The 16,296-nt window shown below is 47.5% G+C and overlaps 1 protein-coding gene across 27 annotated transcripts in view; it reads left to right on the top strand.

Annotated features, from left to right (window-relative positions):
* DAAM2 (dishevelled associated activator of morphogenesis 2) overlaps window positions 1–16,296 on the top strand; it is a 114,167-nt gene that overhangs the window by 60,016 nt on the left and 37,855 nt on the right. For 24 of the 27 annotated variants that reach the window (XR_013416414.1, XM_078000025.1, XM_078000024.1 and 21 more), the window contains 4 exons: window positions 5,915–6,138; window positions 10,563–10,652; window positions 14,042–14,116; window positions 14,602–14,696. Coding sequence is in view for 26 of the 27 variants with exons in the window: in XM_078000025.1 (XP_077856151.1) it covers window positions 5,971–6,138; window positions 10,563–10,652; window positions 14,042–14,116; window positions 14,602–14,696 (428 nt within the window). In the remaining variant the exon portion in view is untranslated. Of the gene's footprint in view, window positions 1–5,226; window positions 5,530–5,914; window positions 6,139–10,562; window positions 10,653–14,041; window positions 14,117–14,601; window positions 14,697–16,296 lie in introns of all 27 variants that reach the window. The other 3 variants (XM_078000016.1, XM_078000009.1, XM_078000010.1) reach the window with 1 other exon arrangement.

Here is a 16,296-nt window from a genome sequence, read left to right as displayed (position 1 = left end):
CACTTCTAAAACTTGGTCTTTGGGCAACTTGCCTGACCTTTGAGACTCTTAATGTCATCATCAGTAAGAAGGGATCGTGATATCATTGTAGGGTTGGGAGAATAAATGAGATAATGCAGAAAATTATCAGTATAGTACCTGGTTCCCAGTAGGTACCTTGGAAGTGGCCAGGGAGAGAGAGTCAATACCATGTCCTTGTCCTGTTACCCCTGTGTCTGAAGGTAGGAAAAGAGGCAGTTTGATAGGAGGCAATTTGAATGTCCCAAAGCAATAGCATTGTCCCCAAGAGCTAGAGGAGGAGTTCATGAGTCAACTTTGGTTCTGTGACAAGACCACTAGGCTTAGGGTGAGAATACTTACTTGTGAGTCCTAGCTCTGTCTCTTAGCAGCTGGGTGTCATAGACCAAGCCATGTAACAGCTCCTGAAGCCTCAATATTTTGATCTGTAAGAGGGGATAATAACCACCTCACAAGGTCATTGTGAAGCTGAAATGAGATTGCCCAGCTGTGAAAACACCTGGCCCAGCTCACAGGAAATGCAGAATCATGAATTATTGAATATCAATCTGTATAACATTTGAGAAAACTCTGAGCAGATCTCAGCTTAGGATACTTTCTGGACATGTGCCTTATGGCTTAGTGGCTAACCGCTTTAGAGTCAGACAGTCCTGGGTTTGAATCCTAGCTATGTCCCTAACTAGCTGTGTGACCTTAGACAAGCTACTTAACCACTCTGAACCACAGTTTTTGTGGCTTTTGTTTTCGTTTTTGCATTTTTGGTTTTTTTCTCCATAAGTTCTTTAAAATGAAGCCAACTATCTCAGAGAGTTGTTGGGGGAATAAAATGTCGACAGTCAGTTTCTGGCACATAGGAAAGTCTCAAGTGTTAGTATTATTCTGCTTCTATTAAGACTGAGGGATAAACACTGATGATATGGGACTTTTGAAGTCCTGAAATGTAAAAGCTGGTGTGTTGCAGTGGCTAGGGGTTAGGGTTTGAGGGTAAGGGCTAGGATTGCATCTTTACCAACCAAATGGAAGGAATGAGCTCAAGTGGTAGGAAGTCCTTCCTGGCTCGGAGAGCAATGTGGGGGAAGTGCTCAGTACAGGCAGAGGAGAGCCCCTTGGGAAGCCTTCGGGAATAGGATTGCGCAGGCAGTGTGAAAGGTTAGAGCTGGTAAAGTCCTTGGAGGTCTTCAGTTAAACCCTGCCATTGCACAGAAAGGAAACTGAGGCCCAGAGAGACTACCACCATGGCCTGCTGAACCCCTGCTGGTGAGTGACAGAAATGGGACAGGCAATGTGCTTTTGCTACAACTAGAGGGACTGTGACGGTGATGGGTGCAGTCAGGCTGGAGCCACAGGAGGCATTGCTTAACTGGCTGTGACCTATGGTTTGGTGTCTTAGGCCAGTTGGTCTGTGCTTAGGGACTAACAGTCCTGAGGAGAACTTGTCCCCAGAGGAAGAGGGGAGGGAGCAAGGAGACAGGATGTAGAGGGCAGGGAGCTGCTGGCGCTGGGGAAGTTTTCATGGAGAGAAAAGTGGGTGGAGGTGGGGGCAGCTGAAATCTCTCTGGCTGAGTTCAAGTCCAATGGGTTTCCTTGTCTTTGCATCCCCTTTTCTCCAAATTGCTTCTCAGTTCTCCTTCAAGGTGGAAACCTCGTTGTTCCTCTTCTAAAGAGATTTTGCAGAAATGAATTCCTGTGGCCACTTCACCTTCTCCTCTCCCTGTCCAGGGTCAGTGATGAAGATTTGCTTATCTTTCTACCTAGAGATAGCTCAGAGCCCAGGGAAAAGCCCAGCTCCTCTGGCCTAGAGGAAGGCAGAGCCGGGTGACTTCATAAATCTGGCCAGGCAAATTCCCAGAATGCCAGGTGTCAGTCACCACCCCATCGTTGCCTGGAGAAGCGCTGAGGGTTGCAGGCTGTGGGCAGGGCGAGTCTCACCTTGCTGGCGATGATGGGAATGGAGGCCCGCTGCAGGGTGGCGCTTCCTCTACTGTCGCCCAGTGTTCTCTAGGCATTTCACTTCTCTCGCTTTCTGTACACCTCACTGAAACCCAGTGAGGAAGACCCTGTGATCAGGGTGTCACAGATGAGGAAACTGGGGCTTCGAGAGGTGAAGAGTACTCACCAGCACCAGCTGAGAAAACAAAGGTGGGGAAATCCCGGTCTCCTGACTTCAAAGCCTCTGCTCCCCACCCCGCCCTGCCACTAGGAAGCTGGAGTGAAAGAGGCGTCAGAGCAGGAGCGGGTCAGGAATTAGGGTTCAGACGATGGAAGCAGCTCCTACTGATGAGGAGAAGGAGGCGGCCTTTGGAGCTTCTGTAAACCTCTCCTGCTCTCTAGAGGGATTTCTAAACTAAGCTGTAGAGACTGATCTGCTCTAGCAGAGGGAAGCTATGGCTATGGGGGAGCCGAAGGCAAGGTAAGAAAAAAGGCCCGTTGACGGAGAAGACAAGGTCTGCTGGGGCAGCGACCGGACCACAGCCTGGCTGCTGGAGTCCTGGGTTTTAATCCCAGCTCTATTCCTAGGCCTGTGACCTCAGAGAAGACAGTTCCTCTTTGGACCTCGGTTTTTGGATCTCTACCATGAAGTGACATGATTTCTGAGGCCGCTTTCGGCAGAGAACCTGTGATTTTAGTCTTGGATGTTCAGATGGGGACTTAAGAAAGGGAGGCAAGAGGGCCGGGCGCGGTGGCTCACACCTGTAATCCCAGCACTTTGGGAGGGTAAGACGGGCAGATCACGAGGTCAGGAGATCGAGACCATCCTGGTTAACACGGCGAAACCCCGTCTCTACTAAAAATACAAAACATTAGCCAGGTGTGGTGGCGGGTGCCTGTAGTCCCAGCTACTTGGGAGGCTGAGGCAGGAGGATGGCATGAACCCGGGAGGCGGAGCTTGCAGTGAGCCAAGATTGCGCCACTGCACTCCAGACTGGGCAACAGAGCGAGACTCCACCTCAAGAAAAAAAAGGGAGGCAAGGAAAGACCTAGGGTTTGGTTGGGAGGGCATTGTCCTCAGGAACATAAACATACCTGGGCGCTGTCACACACACAGCCCCTCAAAAAGACACACATGCAGCCAGCCCCCTGAGTGCATGAGGTCCTTCTCTCAGGGGATGGTCCTTCCTGTTCGCAGGGTCTGTGTCTACTTCTCCTCTCCCGAGGTCAGGGGAGATGCTCTAATATTTAACAACAGGTATGGCACAGGCTTTGGCCAGTCAGAGCAATCATGGCTGTAAACAGCTGATGTAAGACTGTGCCAAGGTGTACCAGCTATATGCCACCCCTGCCCCCATGCCTGATTCCTCTGGTACAGCCAAGAAAGGTAAGAGGGAGACTAGGGAACAAGAAGCTGGGGAAGTAAAGGCAGGAAGAGGGGTCACACGTTCTCCTTGTCCCTCCCTAGAACCCCGTGGTGCTGTCAGCCCAGCCTCCCCACTGCCTCTCGGAGCTCCCTTCCCATGCCTTGTGCCCCGAACAAAGCAGTCTTGCTTGCCAGCTGCAGCTGCGTTTTGGAGGCTGATGGAATCAAGGGGATCTGGTCTGCATTCCATGTGATTATCCCACACTTGACAATGGGCAGGGCACCCACAGGGATTCCACCCCTACCTGCCTGCAGAGTTAGTGCTTTACTAACCCTAATGGTCAGAGACCAGGGCTTTGTCTTACCCACTCTTTGCCATTGGCTATCAAATCCCAGGGGAACCCCAAAGTCCCCCTTCCTCTCTGTTTTGCTCTAACGCTAGTCTACTCCAGGTCTTTGCCACCATGTCCATGGATTGCTGTGCTGGCCTGCTGGCTGCTTCTCCTCCCTCAGCCTCTAGGACGGTTCTATTTTTCCTTACAAACGTTCTTGAGTGCTTATCAATTGCTAGTAGTTGAGATTTCCATCAATATTTTTTGACCGATTAATAAGGACCCTTCTTTCCTCCTTTTCCATGAGAACAGGTCATTTCCCAATTGGTCAAGAAATATTTATTGACTCCCCACGAAGCACAAGGCTTTTATTGGCTACAGAAATGGGGATGGCTGTCAAAGAAGCAGGAGACACAGTCCCTGCCCTCTAGGAGCCCTCACTATATTTATGAGAGCCAGTAGCAAAAAGATAACCAATAACACAAGGGCAATCTTCCATAATGTATTATTTGAGGCTTTTCTGGGCCTATTAAAAAGCCTGTCACAAACTTTATAAAGAAAGATAAAATAGAGCTGGTAAAAAAATTCTAGAGTGACAGTTAAAATAGGGCATGATGTGTGAGAGGCCAGATGAGATTATACTAAATTATTAGCTAGGACTTAGGAAATAAAGCAGTGTTCTCTAGAAGTTACCCTGAGTTCCCTAGGAACAAATTATGCCACATTTATCTTGTTCTCTCTTTTGATAAGATTCTAGAGCTTGGTTCAAAGGAGTGTCATAGCTTTAGCATATCTTGAGTTCTACAGGGCTTTAGGAGAAATCTCTCATGTTGACTTTATAGAAAAGAGGGCTAGATGAGAGCATAGTTACATAGATTTAGAGCTGGTTGAAAGACTGTCCCCTGAGCATATTAATGAAAGTTCCCTGGCATTCCTAGATCAGCTTGTTGTGTCATTAGGGTCTGTGTCTTTGATGTGGTCAACATTTTTAGCAATGATGTGCGTGATGACTACAGAGGCATTCTAATCTGTTAATAATCTGAGTCCAGGAGAAATAGCTAAGAATCAAAATTCTAAAGTATCTTGACTGCAAACCAATGATATTCAACAGGGATAAAAACAGAATTCCATATTTATGTCCAAAAAAATTAAGATCTGTAAGTATGGGCTGGGGAGAATCCGGCTGGGTAGCAGTTTGGTGCATAAGCTTTGGCCTCTCTACTGAACCCCCCTAGGTTGTCAGGAACCAGTGGTTGAGGATGGTTCTGCCTCTCAGGAGGCCTGTGTCCTGGTTGTTGGATTGAATTGATCTAGAGGCCATGTGGCATCAATGACAGGGGTAGTGTTCTTTCTCAAGCTGGTCATCATTGACCTAGGCTTTCCTAGGGGCGAGCCAAAGACTTAACCCTTTCTGTTCCAATGACTACTCAGCTGTTAAATGTCCATCAGTTCTGGTCTCTGGACAGAACAGTGTCCTCTCTTCTTGGTTGGTATGAAAAAGAAAATCTGAGCAGATTTCTTCCGAAAATCTGAGCAGATGTCAAATACCATTCCAATGATCAGTCCTATTTCTGTACCCAGGCTTCACTCTGACTCCCCTGGGTAACTCTCTGAGGACAACTGGCCACCTCCTTCTAGAAGGATCAGTGAACCACTGCCTGTTGCTATTTCACATTCATCCAAACATGCCAGGGTACAGAAGACTGAGCAGAAAACTCTACAAGCCTCTGTAGCCTTCCGTCCTCTCCTCCTCTGGAGACCCAGGCTCTAGAAGCTATGCCACATCATTAGCTCACTGTTCCCTCTGCCAGCCTTCTTCAACCCTTTCCTCCACATTGGACCATGCCTTTAAATCAGTTATCTCCAGGCCTGGAAATGAATCAAGTGAGTAAATGAGCCTTGCTGGAAGCTGATCTTAAGACAGGGAGTAGGATCCCGTCTACACATTCATGGAAAGTCAGCTCTGGCTACATGGAAGTCACATTCAGTGACCCCAGCCTTTGACCTTCTCTGAGGGCAAGGAAGGGGAATGTGAAAGTGTCTTGGCAGGTAACACTCAGAGGGCATGGTGGGGAGGATACGTAAATACCTCCAGGTGGAAAGAGCTGGAGGGAACAGAGGGATGCTGTGGGAGGAAGGGCAGAGGGGCTTTGCTATTGAGTTGAGGGCTCCCGGTAGCCTGTGGGACAGAGGTTATGAAGGCAGAGTGACCTCTGCTCAGCCTATCTGACTGATGCCTGACTACCCTGTGTTGTCTCCTCCTGTCCAGATCACAATGAGGACCTAGGGCATCTGCCTGCTGATACCCCCTGGCCTGCAGTGACCATGGCCCCCCGCAAGAGGAGCCGCCATGGCCTGGGCTTCCTGTGCTGCTTCGGGGGCAGTGACATCCCCGAAATCAACCTCCGGGACAACCACCCTCTGCAGTTCATGGAGTTCTCCAGCCCCATCCCAAACACAGAGGAGCTCAACATCCGCTTTGCAGAGCTGGTGGTCAGTGAGAGGGTGGGGAGGGACAGTGACAATGGAGAGGAGGGTGGATGGACAAGCAGAACTGGACAGAGGGCAGGGCACCTGTCCTGGGGTCTCCATCTCTCAAAACTCCTCTTGGGAGGAGGTAGGCCCCCAGGACACTTCAGCTATGTTGGGGAACCAGAATCTCTCGCTGGGATGGACAGCATAAAGTGTGTCCCCAGAAGAATGGTCCTACCTCCTCTCTGCATTGGATTGTAGACCACTGGGTGCAGTAGTTAGGTTATCATAGGAAGGGGCAGCTCTGGGCTTTGCAAACTAAGATGGTGAGACATCTCAAAGAACATCAGAACATTTGGCGCCTTTCTCTCTTCTGCTCCTTGGAGTTTCCCTGGGATCTTTTAATGTCCAAGACACAAAGAAGAGACATAGTGGGATTCTGTGGGCAGACACTGGGCACCTCGGAACAGGGGATGATTGGCTAGGAACATGGAGGTAGAAATGTCTATGTCATGCGTGGGGTTCCAGTTCAGGCCTGGGATGATTATATGCTGTGCCTAACAAGGGGCAGGTGAAAGCTCTGCCATTCACACCAGGACCAGCCTGTGCTGACTCTGCAGTGCCTGCCCAGGCCAGCCTTCAGACTGCCCTTGTGAGAAGCCCCTGTGTGTGCAGCTTTATACCATGGCCACAAATAGACTAGGAAAGAAGCATGATTTCTTCTCTCTTTGGAGGTCTGGTGGTGAGACAAAGTCTGCACACCACAGGAGGTCCCAGGCCTGGTAAAGAGCCATAAGTACAAGTTCATCTACCATTAGCTCTTGGTCACTCATTCTGTGGTGGGCCATTAGTAAGCCAGTAAACAAACAATGCCAGGTGGTTGGAATGTAGTTTTATACTTGTATTTGCTAATAAATACACCTGGTTAAACCAATCCAGCTCTTTCAATGACAGGGTCCCTGTAAGATGAGATTAAGCAGTTTATATGAAAAAGTTGTCCAGCTTCCTTGTGACATCAGGTTTAGGGAAACTCACTGTTTCCCAGTTTTTAGCTTTTCTCTGGATGGGGCAAGTGGTGGGGGACAAAGTGTTTGCTAGTGTAGAATAATATCTGGAGCCTGATCTGTGTTAGTCAAGGATGTTTTCTTGAGTAGAGTGAGTTTTGAAAGAAGGACGTGATGGGCAGTGTTCCTTTCTTTGGCTCTTTTATTCAACAGATATTTACTGGGCATCTTCAGGACAGGGACCCTTGCATGGCACTTTAGCAAAAACAAGGGTGAGTCAGACGAGTCTTGCCTGCAAGAAGAATAGCATCAGGTATCTCTCAAACAAGAGAACAATATTTCTTGGAGAGACTGCTGGGTGCTGGGCTGTATGGGGGTCCTAGGGATGTAGTGATGAGCCACCAGAGACCTCCCCTGCCTCCAAGAATGTGAAAGCCTAGTAGGGAAGACTGATCTTGAGGAGCAGAGACAAGTGTGATGAGTGCTAGGACAGGGAGCATTTAGGGGGTGGGGGCATGGGAGTGCCTAGCAGGAAGCTGTATTCTAGACTGGGAGAAGTCACAATGGCCCCTGTAAGCAGTGACATTTTCACCGAGATAATAAGTGAATGAGGTTCAGGACAATGACTGCAGAAGAAATGGTATATGTGAGTGTCAAGTCAGAAGCTGGGTCCTTTTGGGGTACACAATGAAGACCAGAAGAACTAAAGTTTTTGGATTAAACCCTAAGGGCAGTGGAAAGTCATGGAAGATTTTAAGCAGGGATTTGAGGTGATCTGATCACTTTTCTAAAAGACCATACAAGGTGCTCTGCTAAAGAAGGGTTCTGGGTTGACCATTTGGAGGCTTTTGCCTCCTAATCCTACAGGTTAGAGAGAAGGGTGCCTTAGACTAAAGTATTAGCAGTGAGGATGGAGAGAAGTGGACAGATTCAAGAGCTAATTTAGGAGGAAAGATAATAGGACTTGGTAGGATCAAAGAGTGCGTAGGAATCAAAGAACACCCCAGTTTCTGACATGAAGTGTTGGATGGATGTTGGGACCCTGGACAGGATAGGATATACTGGAGGAGATTCAAGTTTAGGGGGCTGGGATGATGAATTCAATTCACACATTCTTTCTGTATATCAGTTTCCTTATCTGTAAAACGAGTTGTTATAAGTTATAAACAAATGAATAAACATTACACACTTAGAACAGTGCCTGGGACATAGTAGCTCTACGTAAGTACATCAGAGTGGAGACATACTGGAGACAATCGGGCCCCAGGGTCTGGAGTTCAGGAAACTGTTGGCCTAGGGGTACAAGTTTGAGAGAGTCTGAGATAATAGCTGAGTCCTGGGGAACAGGTGAGGGAGGACGGTGCCCTGAGGGACTTCATTTAAAGGTAGGATAGAAGAGGAGAAGTCATCAAGGAAGCCCACGCAGAACATGGGGTGAAACAGGAGAGAGACTGCTCAGGAGGGTAGTTGCTAAAGAAACCAGGGAAGTGAGGTTTAATAAGAAGCAAGCAGTCAGCAGTTATATGCTGCCTAGGCTGAGCGAAGCTACCATTGATTTAGAGATAGAGACCACTGGCTGGAAAAGACAAGTACATCAATAACCTGAATACAAGCTCATGTGGAACTGCTCTGTAGTTCAGGAAGGGAGAGATTCTTCTTACCTGGGAAGGTCTACTGAAGGCTTGCGGGAGGAGGCTGACACGGTGCCCTAGGAATTAGACCAGGTCCTTGGTGTGAGTGGGTACGGAGGCCTGTCCAGGCAGGACTCACTGTGTAAGCAAAGGCACAGGGGTTGAAGGGGTGCAGAGTTTGTGTTGGGAAATGTAAGGTGCATATAACTCTCCTTTTTCTTTTATTTCTGATTTTGATCGTGGAAAAGAAACCTCAAACAGCATTCTGGGAATTTTGACAAAGAACTTCCTGGGATACCTAGAGAGCAGTTCTAGGGAAGAACTTTTGTATGGGATTAAATCTGCAGGAGTCTTGAGTTCCAGAGGCAGGTGAACTAATGGGTATTATTTCAAATATCCCTTGTCTGTGCTGTCTGAATGGCAGTCCTTGGCCAGATGGGGCTACTGGCTCATCTGAATTGAGATGAACTGTAACTGTAAAATGCACACCAGATTTTGAAGACTTAGTGTGAAAAAAGGAATGTAAAATATCTCATTATTAATTTTCTACATGATTATATGTTTAAATGATTATATTTTAGATTCACTGCTTTCAATAAAATGTACTATTGACTTCACCTATTTCTTTTAAAGTTTTTAACGTGACTAGAAAAATTTGAAAATATATGTGGCCCCTGTTATCTTTCTATTAGGCAGTTCTGATCTAGGTGAGAGAAGAGAGTCTTAATATTCTCCCTTGAATAAAAGTATAGGGAAAAGATTACAGATACCAAAATTTAAGACTATTATACTTCCTTAGATATTGTTTTCACTGTTTATTGTATTTGAAAATATAAAGGTTAGTACTATTATGCTTTGTTATGCTTAATTTATGCTTAATGCAATTTTTGCTTTTGATTTTTAAAAAAGCACACAATGTTCTCCATGGCTCAATAACTAGTCCTTTGATTAGCCCTTGATTAGCATTAGGTATTGCTCATGCATGATAGGAGAAGCAGCTTCCAAAGATTTTCAGGGGCCGCCTAGCACAGCAAAACCTTTAAATTCACCCCAAAATACCTAGGAATTACCCCAAATATGACCTCATAAAGTTCCAGTTTGCTCCTTGGAAAGTTTGGACTAGCCTGATGGAGCCCGGCGCCTTCTCTTGGTGGTCCTGCAGTGGGAGGGGCTGCCTCCAGCAGGCACTCCCTCCCTCGGAAGCAGATCAATGCCTCCCTGGGCATGGCTCGCCCATCCTACTCTGATTAGCCCCTTGTCCTCACCAGCTCTGTCCAGCCCGTGCTAGGGCCCATGCTGAGTTTGGGGGAGCCAGAGAATGTCTAGGGGAGAGATTTGCAGGGCAGGTAGACCTGAAGGATTGGACGAGAATTGGAGAGAGGCAGAACTAGATCTGCAGACAACTCCCTTCTTTGTTAGGCTTTGTATTATGGTGTCCACAAGCTTAAGAATCACAAGGGATGGAAGACAAGAAACCGTGGGGCGAGAGGATCAGGAGCTAGCAAAGCAATGCAGGAGACACGCAGGGAACAGGGTGACCTGAAGCAGGAGGGTGGATTTGCAGAGACAAGGTTGGGGGTGGACAGGAAGTAAAGGGAGTGCAATGGAAGACACACAGGGCTGGTTGAGGCAAGGGGATGGGGCTATATTTCTCACAGAAAAAGAAATGCCCTATCATATCTTTGATGCTCTTCGGGAGGAAGATAGTAGGCTGAGGACCTGATCTGGGGGAATTCTAATTTTCTGCAGGGCTGACTATTCTAATCTTAACCATCCCTAGTGTCAGACATATTTTTTCTTGTCTTTGCAGGATGAATTGGATCTCACTGACAAAAACCGGGAGGCTATGTTTGCACTGCCCCCTGAGAAGAAATGGCAGATCTACTGCAGCAAGAAGAAGGTGCCCTCTCTGACCCTTCCGGCCACATCTCAGGGTCCATGGCATGGGGTGGCTCTTGCTGCCTTACCTGCCCATCCATTCACCTGATGTTTACTACGTGCCAGCACTGTTCTAGGTGTTGGAGGAACAACAGTGAATAAAATAGAAAAAAGGAAATTCTGCTCTTCTGGAGCTTACACCCACAGAAATAGGATTCTCTTTTTCAAACACCCCTTAAGCAGGACCTGCTGCATTCCAGGACTGGGGCTGGCTGGGAGAGAGACAAAGAAGCAGAGTCTGGACTCTCCCGTGCCTGCTTCCAGGCATGGAGGGTGGGCAGCCTGGACCATACCTGGGGCAGCTTTGCTATAAGAAATCAGTTTGGGGGACAGGGGTGTCCTCTTTTGGATCTTTAGCCTCCACCCTGTCCCAGGCTAGGGCTCACACATCAGTCCTTGTCCTCCTCAGCATATCCTCCCTCTCCTCTCGCTCGTTCAAAGATGCTGTTAGCCTCCTGCTGTGGCCCTCCCTAGAAAGGGGTACGCTGGGCTCCAGTCCAGCTTGATTGGACTTGATGTCCTCCCTTCTGCTTCCCCAGTGGCTGTGCATTCTTCTCTCTGCTGTCTCCATCTCTGTGTTTCTTCAGCTTGCCTCTGTCTCTATGTCTCTCTCTTTCCCCCTTTCTATTTTAGTCTGTTCCTTTTACTCCTGAATTTTCTTTTCATGGCCTACTTTCCTCCTCTCCCCTCTACCCCCCCAGTTTTCAGACTCGAGTCCCAAGCCTAAAACTTGTTCTTCTGCCCTCCTACATTGCTTTGGTGTTTAGGGACCAGAGCCTGGCTATTCCCATGCCTGAGGCTCAGGCTCCCTCCCTCCTGGGAGGAGACAGGAAGGTCTGGGCAGAGTCTGAGCCATGTCTTCTCCGTGCTCCTGTGCCCACTCATAGCTCTTCTCTTACTCTTCCTGCTGAAGACATTTATCCCATCCCCAGGGCTCCACATTGAACCAGACTGACCTTATAATGTTGGAGGATTCAAATATACACCATTTCAGAGTTGCAGGAACCTGGAAAACAACCCAGTGTTGATGCAGTCTCATTCTTTATTTTACAGATGAGGCCAAGAAGGCCTAGAGAGTCAAGACTCACCCATAGCCCATCCAGTCAGTTATGGCGAGTGGCTGCCCATTGCTAGAACCTGGGACTGCTGGGGAGGATAGTGCTAGAGGCTGAGGACCTGTGACAAGAGGCATGGGCTGCACACACTATAAGCCATTGTCTAGTATACTCAATGCACGCTTTATTAAGCACCTGCAGAATATAACATTCTGTGTTTATGCATCTCATTGTGAGAAAAGCAGGTCTTTAAAAAGCTCAAATCATGGAAAGAAGGAAGGAAAGAAATTTCAGGAGTAATTAATCATATCTCAGGATTCTCCATTTTCCAAATTGATTTACTATGGAGTTCCCTTAAGTTGGTCTCTTCTACAACTGGAAAAAAAAAAAAAGGCCAGGCATGGTGGCTCATGCCTGTAATCCCAGCACCTTGGGAGGCTGAGGTGGGTGGATTATCTGAGGTCAGGAGTTCGAGGCCAGCCTGACCAACATAAAGAAACCCCATCTCTACCATAAAAAAAAAAAAAAAATACAGAACTAGCCAGGCATGGTGGCACACGCCTGTAATCCCAGCTACTTAGGAGGCGGAGGCAGGAGAATCACTTGAATCTAGCAGGAAGTGATTGTGGTGAGCTGAGATCATGCCATTGCACTCCAGCCTGGGCAACAAGAGTGAAACTCCGTCTCAAAAAAAAAAAAAAAAAAAAATTATTAAAATACAAGGGCATCTCTTACTGCCTTCCAAACCAAACTGTAATTTCCCCACACACTTTCACACCCTTCCGCCTTCCCACATGGCACTTCCTCTGTCTATAACACCCTCCCCACCTGTCTTAGCTGTAATACTCTTTGATAACCTAGTGTTCTTAGACCACTCACCCCCATCCCCTACAGCTTTCTGTGTTGGATGGATCACCCTCCAAGGTCTGCTATGGGCAGCTCTGCCGTAGAACACTGACCACCCTTTCTCTGGTACTGGACTGGCAGTACATGGAAGGCAGAGACCATGACTCTTTAGTCCGTACTCCGTGCCTGCAGAGCTCAGTATGGTGATTGGCATCTAGTAGGTCCCCATTCAGTGCACATGGCACGGGTAAACAATGAGCCAGCAAGTGCAGGAAAGGATGTGTTTGCCGACGCAATTGTTTTTGGTGCTGATTCCCCTCCCCAAGGCAGAAGACAGAATGTTTGGCCTTCAGTCATGGAGAATTTAGCACGTATAACCATGGTTAAATTTAACATTTAACCATGTGAAGTCATAAAGACCCAAACAAAGCAGCTTTCCTACTGGTCTAAAATTTGTATTTTGTGAAACGAAATAGAAAACATCGAGTGGATGGAGCTGCAGGGCCCGCTGGCAGCTGGCGGAGAGGTGGTTTGTCAGGGAGGGTCTGGAGGAGGTTAAGTTTTCATGCCGATTTGGAAGCAGGACAGTGGAGAAAGCAGATGGGGAGGAGCCTCCAAAGTGACCTGGGGCACAGGAACAGGAATGAGCAGGACGGGTGTGAGGCCCAGAAGCAGATCCATTTGGCTGGAGAAGGCTGGATTTTCAGTCAACATTAATAATTCTTTAACTCCCATCATTCTTGCCCTTACTTGGGGAAGAGTCGAGCCTGTCTCTTGAGGGCTGAGCACTGGGCCAGAGGTCCTCGGATCTGGTCTCTGCCTCCCCGCGGCACATCCCCCTCATTCAGGAGTTTGCCAGAAATTAAATCACAGGCCTAAGGGGGTCTCCTGAGTCTTTTCAAAACCCAACCCCTTGGAAATTTTTCTAAAGTTACTATTTAATGAGTGCCTATTATGTGCCAAGTGTTTTCTATTAGTGTTCTAGAACTGCCTGAAAGACTAAGTTTTTAAATTTCCCAACTGTCACAGACCAATACTTTTGTAAAATATGAGAATGAGATTATCAGAGAAAGTAAAAAGATGTATAAAAATAAACACAAATTCGAATTAGATTTAACAGCCAGGAAATTATATTTCATTAACTACAAGCTGAGCAAACAGAACAAGAGAAAAAGAATTTTTAAAAAATGGTGCATGTTGCTCACTGAGAGTACATACACCTGCATGGTTGCTGCCCGTGTCATTGGCTGGCCATGAGAGTCAATGTTCATCATCTGTATTTCACCAAGGGAGAAATGGAAGCCTGGGAGAGCATGTAATTTCCTCCAGCCCACCCCACGTGGGCAGAGCTGTGAAATGAATCCCTCTGCTGACATTGAATGAAGCTCAGGATCTCAGGCCACGGGCCTGCCTTGCCTGTTGGTCCATGCTATCCTTTTTCTTGTTTCAGGAGCAGGAGGACCCCAACAAGCTGGCGACCAGCTGGCCTGACTATTACATTGACCGCATCAACTCCATGGCTGCGGTGAGTGGCTGCCCCTCTCCTGCCCTGCCCCCACCTGGAAAGGCTAAGGCAGAGAGGGATCCCCCCAGCCCCCACCCCTGACACACCAAACTGCCTTTTCCTGCTCCTCAGCGCCCTACTGCCCACTCACTGGAGTTCAGCTTTCCAGTTATTCATGAAATTTTAAGGTAATCCACCCCTCCTCTGTGCAATCTCAGAGTCCCCCAACCATTTAAACATTTTAAAATCCATTTGGGCATCACACAAATTTGGGAAATAAACCGGGCCAGTAATTCTCCCCATTTCACAGATGAGGAAAGTGAAGTCCCAGCCCAGAACCTAGGTCTTCCCAGGGGCCAACATTCGGTCTCAGTAAACCATTCCCCGAGGCCTCACCCTTTCTGAGGCAAGCATGGCCCCTGGGTCACACCTGGCCTGGAGTGCAGGGGGTTGGGAGACAGGCAGCCCAGCGTGACTTCTGCCCCCTTCTACCTGCTGGCCCTCAGATGCAGAGTCTGTACGCGTTTGATGAGGAGGAGACGGAGATGAGGAACCAAGTCGTGGAAGACCTGAAGACGGCCCTCCGGACACAGCCTATGAGGTAACTCAGTTTCCCCCTTTTGCTTCCTGCCATGTCCCTTCACAGTTGGTCTCCTTGACATCCTGAAGCCCTGTGCAGTGCTCTGCTCCCATGCCAGTCCTCCTGGCCAACTCTGCCTCACCTGACTTCACTTCCCAGCCCCTACTTCTCTCCTGGGAGGCTGCCAGGGCTTGGGAGGAGGGGAGAGAAGCCTGGGAAAGTGGGATAAACCTCAGGTCCTGAGGAGCTCTCTAAAGAGGAATCGAGGGCAAGTGCTTTCTAAAATTTATTCATTTATTTTTGGTAAGGGGATAGAATAGGAGGGTGACCAAATGGACAAGGTACATAAGAAAGAGCCGTCTGAGGATGAGGGGGCAGGGTGAGCACCCCGTCCAGGAAAGGAGGAACGCGCGGGTAGAGAAGTACTCCAGCCACTAGGGGGGGTGTGGTGTCTCTGGATGGGATTTGCCATCTAGAATGGGAAAAGCAGTAGAAGTCCTGGAGCCATGGGAGGACCCCTTTCCCTTCCCAGGCCACAATGTGTGGGGCCCAAAGTGGGTCTCCTTGTGTTTGGGTCTGCCCCGTGGTGTGCTGGAACTGGCTCGTACCAGCTGGCGAATGCCGACTGTCAAATTTTCAGCAATTTTGTAAGCTGGTTGTTAAACGTAGCTATGATTAAAATTTCAATTATATAAGTTTAAGATTCAATAAGTTGTATCAAAACAAAGGTAATAACTACTTGAAACTCTTCACTCCCAAATTACCCAATTATTTTTCTACATTTACTATAATGTATACTTTTGAGTTTACATGCATTGTATGTACATGGAAACACTATGAAATATGCATCTCTTCCCAACTCTGCATTCAACGACATCAGTCTGTAGCTTGAAATTGGCTATGCTGGGAGCATTTACACCATGGAAATGAGCAAACAATCAGGAGCCGCCCTCCACTCTTCCCCTGGCAAAGAGCTAGCCATCCATTGCGTGGGGGTGTCTATGTCGTCTGAGCTGAGCTCTCTCCCCAGGAGACTAGACACAGCCTCAAGAAGAATGGGAGCATCCTAATTGTCTCTTGTCATTCTGGTAGTGGTGGGGTTCTGGAATGGGAAGGGGAGAGAGGAAAGGATGAGGTAGTCAGGAAATACAGGGGTTGAAGGGAAGTTGCCAGGTCTGTCTCCTACCCCAACTTATTGTAATTTCCCTTAATAATATTCTGATAACAAAAGTCACACATTGTCATTGTGGAAAGTTTATGGAATGCAGAAAAGCATGTAACAGAAAAAAGTAAAAAATACCTATTGTTAACAACTTAGTCTGAAAGCACATTCTTTTATTTTCTAAGCGTATTTGTACAATAACATAAACACAAATACACTTGGGATAAGTAATGTTATAATAGTTTTCTTAGATCATTAATTATTTTACTAAATCAAGGGTACCTGTGTGTGTGAGCATGCCATGGACATCTGGCACCCAGGTGAAACCTATGGACTGCTTCTCAGGAATGATGTTTTAAATAATAGATACAAAGATAGGATGAACAAATAATGAAAATACAGCTACAAATAATAAAAGTGAGATAGCAACGAATTGTGCTTCTTTATACCTTAAATAGC

This window comes from Macaca mulatta, chromosome 4 (assembly GCF_049350105.2).
Source record: "Macaca mulatta isolate MMU2019108-1 chromosome 4, T2T-MMU8v2.0, whole genome shotgun sequence".
In the NCBI taxonomy this organism is placed as follows: domain Eukaryota; kingdom Metazoa; phylum Chordata; class Mammalia; order Primates; family Cercopithecidae; genus Macaca; species Macaca mulatta.
Note: the sequence above shows the minus strand (reverse complement) of the source record. Positions and strands in the feature narration are given on the sequence as shown.